The sequence below is a fragment of the Papaver somniferum genome, chromosome 11 (assembly GCF_003573695.1).
Source record: "Papaver somniferum cultivar HN1 chromosome 11, ASM357369v1, whole genome shotgun sequence".
NCBI classification, from domain to species: domain Eukaryota; kingdom Viridiplantae; phylum Streptophyta; class Magnoliopsida; order Ranunculales; family Papaveraceae; genus Papaver; species Papaver somniferum.
In genome coordinates this window covers 21,367,738-21,375,021 of record NC_039368.1, presented here as the reverse complement: position 1 = coordinate 21,375,021, position 7,284 = coordinate 21,367,738, and the positions used below count along the sequence as shown (strand labels likewise).

The following is a 7,284-nucleotide window of genomic DNA, read 5'->3' as shown; positions in this document are numbered from 1 at the left end:
AGTCTAACCTAACGAAGTTGACTATTATAATCTAATCAAGCGACTCAAGTTTTGGAACTACAATATGACAACCAAACTTGATGTACTAACGTTTGGTGGGTTCAGCCGAGCAAAACTCTAAAACTAACCAAATTCGAAGGCACCCAAAATAGTTTAGATAAATGTGCTTGTAGTGGGTAAATGACATATCATCGCATATGGGTTAGTTGATATAAGAATGGGGACAACAATGGTCTATCCCACCTTTCACAATTATGTTCCTGTCATATATGTAAAGAGAACACCCTCACAATGCAGATCCACCAGTCTTAAGAATTTACCATAAAAAAGTAGATTTGGAAGAAATTTGATTTATATTTTGCCTTTTTCATATGAGTTCATGAGAAAGTTTAGGCCACCAACAATAATCTGCAAAGGATCAACAAGATGTTGTCGAGTGAGACTATTACGAATTTTTAAATCTTGATCAATAATGGTGTGATATATACTTATAAAATAAGCCAAATATCGAAACCCGATATCAGTCCAAATCTAGATCGTTAAGTGGAGACAACCTAAATCCTAAATCTGAATATGATGAACTTGTTTGGAAATTGATGAATTATAAGGAAAACCATGTGGTACACTCAAATTGAATCAATAACTGCATGCCACTTCGTATTGGAAAGAATTTGGACTCATATTTTTGTCTACCAAAATTGATTTTGAGAATTAACTCAGGCATTGTTGGTGTCATGCGATAGTTAGAGCATTAGATTTTCCAATGGATACAACTATAAGAGCAGTTCCTATGGAATGAAAAAATCAAACATTTGTTCATTTTGCTCCCACTATGGACTCAACAAATATGAAAAACGGATGGTAAAACCAACAAATTTGAGAGTTTGTTCACTGCGGAAGTAGACTAAACGCGCGCGTGACGAAAAGCCGCGCGGCGGTACCAAACACGCTGGCGTGTGATCCTAAACTGCCTCCTTCAAACGCCTGCGTCTGTAGTGAACCCACCAGCGTGTGATCCTAAACCGCCAACGGCTACCTTACAATCTCATCATCCAACGATTGTTATTACTTTCATTTCCCTATAAATTCACCTCATCTTCAAACTTAAAACTCACATCTTCTTCATCTCTACCTCAAAATTTCACAATTTCATACCATCTCAATACTCACTTTTTCTTCATTTCAAACACTCAGTCTACCAGAAAAAATCTATAAATTTTATTTCTAACAAATATGGCATCCTCATCGCAACGATCACAATAATCACAACAAAAAAACATTAGAATTCTTGGTCAAGTATAAGATGGATGAAGACGAATCAATTTGTAGGAGTTATGTATTATTTACATTAGATCAAAACAATGGTATTCATCAAAAAAAAAATACTTTTTATGGAAAGATTTTACAAAACTTTTGTGAAGAAATCGGTAACATCAATAATCGTGATGCCGAAGGGTTGTTTCATCGTTTTCACACAATTTCAACATCAGTTAATTAATGAATAAGTACCTTTGATCATGCAACTATGGCGCGACAAAAAAATATGGTGAAAGTGAACCGGATGTGAAACGAAGATGTCGGGAAGGTAGCAAAGATCCCACAAAACGAGTTTCAAACATGAATTTTTTTTCCACCATTTTGAGGGTGCTTAACAAGTATAATCCATACTTGATGGAATGTAATCAACTGCCTGCAAGATCACCACATGGTCCAATCTTGCAGGATTTTCAGAATGGTGGGACTGCTTCCTCGCCTGAAGGAACTGGACCTCCATATACCGGGTCTCCAAGTAGTCAGGAACAACACAACTCCAATCTAGATGTTAACACCAACGTCAAGAGAAGAAGAGGAGGGGGTTAGAAAGCTGGAAAAACAGCGAGAGAAGCAGCCCAACGAGCATTATTAGAAGGAGGTTCAAACGAGTTCAACTATGCTGAGCACAAGGAATTCAAGATGGTGATAGAAGCATATATAACCAGGGATCGTGGGATTGCTATAAAGCAACTTCGAAAAAGTCGTCTTTCGCGAGAACAACACTAGATGGATCTTAAGATAAACAAGCTACTCTCCTTGGAAACTTCAACAATGAATGCACCACAACTTTCTATATGGACTAAGAAAATGGATATGGCGGAAGAACAACTCCTTCAATAAAGGCGGTTGTTTTCCCAAAATGCTCGACTATTATTTCGCAAAAAAAATTGAGATACCTAAAGGCATATGTTTTCCCAATACAGATGTAATCATCCGTGGAATCCGCTGGTATCCTGTAACACAGTATACAGAGGGCCGCATTGACCTTTTGTTCGGGACTAAAGCCTCATACATGGCGTGCATCATACTGATAATTAAATAAAGGTTGTACCTGATAAAGCTAATAGTCCTTTGCGTCAAGTTGCGGCTCATGCAAAATCGTCGCTGAAAATCCTCATCGGAATAGACACAATCATGATTAAATTAATCATGCATCATCTTGTCGTGGTAAAAATGTCGATCTCGCCACGTCCATCTTCTAGTCATAACTTCATATGGCTCGAAAGGCTTTGGTATGATCCCGGTTTGGAATTGCAACATAAAATTTCGCCTCCTTCTATCTTGAATTGCATCTTCATCCATTTGACACAAAAATTCCATATACATTTCTTCCTCTTCTTCATACAACATTTCATCCATCTCCATATCTTCCTCAGAAGAACCAAAATTAGGATTCATGGTTGAAAATCGGAAGCAATTGAAACTAAGAAAAGATTGATCGGATGAAAGATTGTTGTGAATTTGTGAGATCAAACTCGAGCTGTATTTATGGAGGTAGAAACTAGCCGTTCGAGGTCTTAGTTCGCCCGCCAACGTTTCCTCTGCATACGTCAGCGACTCCACTTTATCCTGATGCTTGATGATCAACCGTCCACTTCTTTTTTCGATAGTGCAAAATCATGTTTGCCCATCCACCTGGCTCGACAAATAGTTTGTGTTGTACGTTACCATAGAAATGGCCCTAAAGCACATATGAAAACAAAGACATTGAAAAACAAAATCCATTTTGTCAAAAAAGTCTCGAAAAGAAGGCATGAAACCCAAACCTTGACTCCCAATGATTGGCTCATTTGAGAACCAAATCTCCAATGAGAGTCTGAAGAAGATTTGTAAAACAAAAAAGACAAAGCCCAAAAGACGCACTAATTTTGGAACGAGGAGGGAATAAAAAGAGAGTTAGAAATGAATACACATACATTTGGATTTGGTTGGAATTTAAGACCACTTGAATTTGCATTTCAGGGGACCTTCTTCTTCTAATTCTAAATCTGACTTTCATTTCTCCACATTTCTCTCTCCATATATAATGCTGTATAGTTCGTTCTGTTAAACGAATTTTTCACCTTTTCCACACATTCTCTCTCTTTTACTTTTTTTTCTTTCTTTCTCAATCGATTATTATTATTTGATTCATTCATTTTATAAAATTTTCAAACTTTTTTCCTGTACATAGATCAATCGAATCGAATCATTTGTTTGATTGTTGATTGCTGTTAGTTAATCTGTCTTCTTCTTGTCGTGGGTATTTTCTTCATCGTTAATATTCATGGCGTATAGAAGAAAACAAGGGATAACTAGGGTTTCAACTTTTAAAGAAGAAATCTTATATCCTAAACCACCACCTGATGACAGCAACAACATCAACATCAACAATTCATCATCTTCTTCTTCTTTGGCTGCTCAAGCAATCAGGGCTTCTTCTGCACATCGTGATTCTTCATTTTCTTCTGCTTATGGAGAATCTGCTCTTTCTTCTTCCGCTCATAAAGAAACTGCAAGGGCTAAATCCTTCCCCACCAGACAGGTTGGTTTCTAACCTTCTTTGCTTTAGGGTTTGTCTTTCTGATTTTTGTTCCTTTTTTTTTTATTCAAATTTTGGGGATTTTTTGGGAGATTGATTGGAACTAGACTTGGATTTTCTGTTTCACTATTCGAAATTATTAGGGATTGGATTTTCCTAAAGGATTCGGCCTCAATGAATCGAGTCTCATTGGAAAATATTGATTAGCAAATTATGTTCAGGTGTTCTATTGGTGTCTGGTCAAATGATTTGGTTGCAATCATGTAGCCTCTATTTGTCAATCTGCTCAAAGTTCTTATCCTCTATACTTTGTGTGATCGTTTGAGTTCCATTGCAGGCATTAGTTATAAGGCTTGATCCCAATAGGTGTCCTAATCTGTTTTAAAACAACCAGAGTTCTTAAAATCTGATATTAAAACAGACTTCTGAAATTCTGATATTAACTCTTGGAAGTTGGAAATTACTTTTATGATGCAAATTTTGTTTATGACTGTCATGCCTGTGAATGCAGGATTCAACATCCTATCAGTATACATCGATTAAAAGTATGAATGAGCCAAAATATGGATTTTGGGGTGTTCTTGCTAAAAAAGCTAAATCGATACTTGAGGATGATAATGTATCCCAGCAATTTGACACGCCTACCAAAACCAAACCTCTGGCAGTTGATACAACAGTAGGGGATCAGGTCAGTTACTTTACCTGAGTCAGTTGTTCAATTACATATAACCTTTTACGTTTTGGTCTACACTTGAAACTTTAGCTTAGGAGTCAAAATCTTACCATGTCAGTCAATGTGTTAGAAGTCTCTCCTCCTTGGTAAAACCTTAATTCTGTTCCATGATATTTATTGTGCACTGTTGCTTATGTCATGGACTAATTTTTTTAAGTGCAGGTCCAGCATACATATCGATCACCTGAGAGTGGTCGGAAGACAGAAAGTCCTTCGCTACAGAAGGGTATCGAAGCTATAACCTCTTCTCTTAATTTTATTGGTGGCACAGTTGGCAATGCGTTGGAGGTAAGTCCTTCCACAGTCCTCCAATCGGCCTAAAGTTCTTGTGATTCAAATATAGGAGTAGCTTCTTGCTAAAATATATATTTATTTTCGGGCCACCTTAGGCAGGTTCCAGCATAGTGTAGTTTCCATCTCTTTCAATTTCTTTGTATATACATGGATTATATCGTCATCCCAACTTGTTATTTCGTCCAAAGATCTCAAGTGTAGGGAATAGAGGTTGATAGTGATTATTTGTCAGTAATATTCTGTGTTTTGAGATTCCTAGTAGAAGTTATATTAGTGAATTCCAGGAATACAAAAAAGAAAAGATATGAGAACATATTCATGGGTGATAATATGATTGCTAGCCAAGAGATTTTACTTTTTTTTTTGTTGCTCACAAATATAAACATAGCTAGGGTTTCCATGAGTTAGTTAATAAAGGTTATATTAGCTGCTGTGGTTTCTCATTTTGTTTAATCTCCCTAACTTGCATGTGACCTTTTTTTGTCTTTTCCTTTCAGGAGGGATTGACAATTGTGGAGCACAGAACTCAGGATATCATCCAAGAAGCTCGCAAACTGCATATAAAGAGGAAGGGAAACAATCCCGAGACTCAGAATCATGTAACTCTCACGGAGCTGTCTAATTCACAGCAGCAACTCAAAATGCAGACAGACAGAGAAACTCAACTGAAGGCATCTCGAGACGTAAGGTGGCCAATGTGTATAACTAGATCATGTAGCTAGACTGTTACCCTTTTCTCTAGTCCAAAGTTTATGAACGAGGCCCTAGCCACGAAGTTAGTTAGAATGTGACAAAATATTATCTAGGCTAGCTTGTGCATACTAATTCCCAGATAAGTTGTCAAATGTAAATATCTGCCGTGATGTGTACTGGATCATGAGGTTCATGAATTGTACCGAAGTAAGGATATAGCAAATGAAGTACCAAGTTTAGCGTATCTTTCTTCATTTCCTACACCCATATATTTCTAGAAATTCATTTGCATGTTCATTTCTTTATTCTCTATCAGTTTTAGCAGTCTATATCTGTCGATTAAGTGCATGATTCAACTTTTATGAGCTGCAGGTTGCAATGGCGATGGCCGCAAAAGCCAAGCTTCTGCTACGGGAGTTGAAAACTGTCAAAGCGGACCTTGCCTTTGCGAAAGAGCGATGTGCTCAGCTTGAAGAGGAGAACAGAATTCTTAGGGAGAGTCGTGAGAAGGGAGACACCCCTGAAGATGATGATCTGGTATGTCTATATGAATCTAGTCTAGTACCAACTTATCTGGTACCTACTACTGATAGTTATGCGAATCTAGTATAATTAACATATTTATAATCACGTATTCACATAAAAAATTGTACTCCATACTCCAATATATGTCGAGTCATGAACTAAATGGTAGGCCCTTTAAGATGGGTTTAGGTAAGTTTTGACCTAGTGAATTTTCTCATCTCGAGAAGAATTTGCAAACTACGGGTGAATGCCACATACCCACTCGGGTTTTGGCAATGCCAATGAGTTTAAATGCACTCTTGTTATGATTTAAAATATTCTTAGCATATAAAGTTCTCTATATTTGATCTAACATGGTAAATCCAAGATCAATTTCTTTCTGCAACTTTTTGTTTTTCCCAGTGGTCTAAGTTATGTGTATTTACCACAAGATTCTGTTATTATCACCAGATACGACTTCAATTGGAGACACTATTGGCAGAGAAGGCTCGGTTGGCTCACGAGAACTCCATTTATGCTCGTGAAAATCGGTTTTTAAGGGAAATAGTTGAATACCATCAGCTAACAATGCAGGATGTAGTGTACTTAGATGAGGGTATCGAAGAGGTCACGGAGGTACACCACTTCCCCTCAGAACCCATTGACGACACATGCTCCCCATCCTCCTCCTTTATTAGCATACCCACGCCTCCTCCTCTACCACCTGCTTCACACACCCCTCATACAGTGAACAAGAGCAGTTCTCCTGATTCTATTGTTCCGTCACAACCACCAGTTGTCAAGGAGATCCCAGTTTCATCAAGTCCCAAGAATTCTGATAGCTGAATTTGGGATTAAAAAAAATCAGAAATTCCTCTTAAATTATCCTTTGGCTTGAATAGAATTTGCATTGCCCTTTTTCTCTCTCGCTGTCTTTCAGTCCAAGGTTTGTGTATGTAACATCATTTTTTTTCTTTTACATGTTCTCCTTAAAAATTATATATCGATGTAACACTGTAACTGTGCCTTTGTTAGCAATTTGGGTTTTGTTGTTTACACTAATAAGATACCCGACTTGTTCCCTCTATGTATGCTGTCAGTGTGAGAGTTGCTGCAGTTAGTGTTTCGGCCTTTGAGTGTGATTATTTTTTGTGTTGAAAATTGTCGTCAATTCTCTGAACTCTAAAGTCTGAACTTGTAATCATTTACATTCTTTAAGTGCAAA

At 37.4% G+C, this 7,284-nt stretch overlaps 1 protein-coding gene across 2 annotated transcripts; it reads left to right on the top strand.

Annotated features, from left to right (window-relative positions):
• Positions 1 to 3,267: 3,267 nt before the first annotated feature.
• LOC113322540 lies at positions 3,268 to 7,284 on the top strand. 2 transcript variants are annotated; one of them, XM_026570649.1, is made up of 6 exons: positions 3,277 to 3,838; positions 4,347 to 4,523; positions 4,731 to 4,856; positions 5,360 to 5,545; positions 5,928 to 6,092; positions 6,531 to 7,284. In XM_026570649.1, the coding sequence occupies exons 1-6, from the start codon at positions 3,581 to 3,583 to the stop codon at positions 6,903 to 6,905; spliced, it is 1,287 nt and encodes a 428-aa protein (XP_026426434.1). In that variant the 5' UTR covers positions 3,277 to 3,580; the 3' UTR covers positions 6,906 to 7,284. The 2 variants fall into 2 exon arrangements, with proteins under 2 accessions (XP_026426435.1, XP_026426434.1); XM_026570650.1 differs by lacking the exon at positions 4,347 to 4,523 and having other exon boundaries at positions 3,268 to 3,838.

Coding starts and splice junctions, on each gene's coding strand:
- LOC113322540 (XM_026570649.1), top strand. CDS start 3,581: ATGGCGTATAGAAGAAAACAAGGGATAACTAGGGTTTCAACTTTTAAA. Junction 3,839..4,346: donor AATCCTTCCCCACCAGACAG/GTTGGTTTCTAA, acceptor CTGTGAATGCAG/GATTCAACATCCTATCAGTA. Junction 5,546..5,927: donor AACTGAAGGCATCTCGAGAC/GTAAGGTGGCCA, acceptor TATGAGCTGCAG/GTTGCAATGGCGATGGCCGC.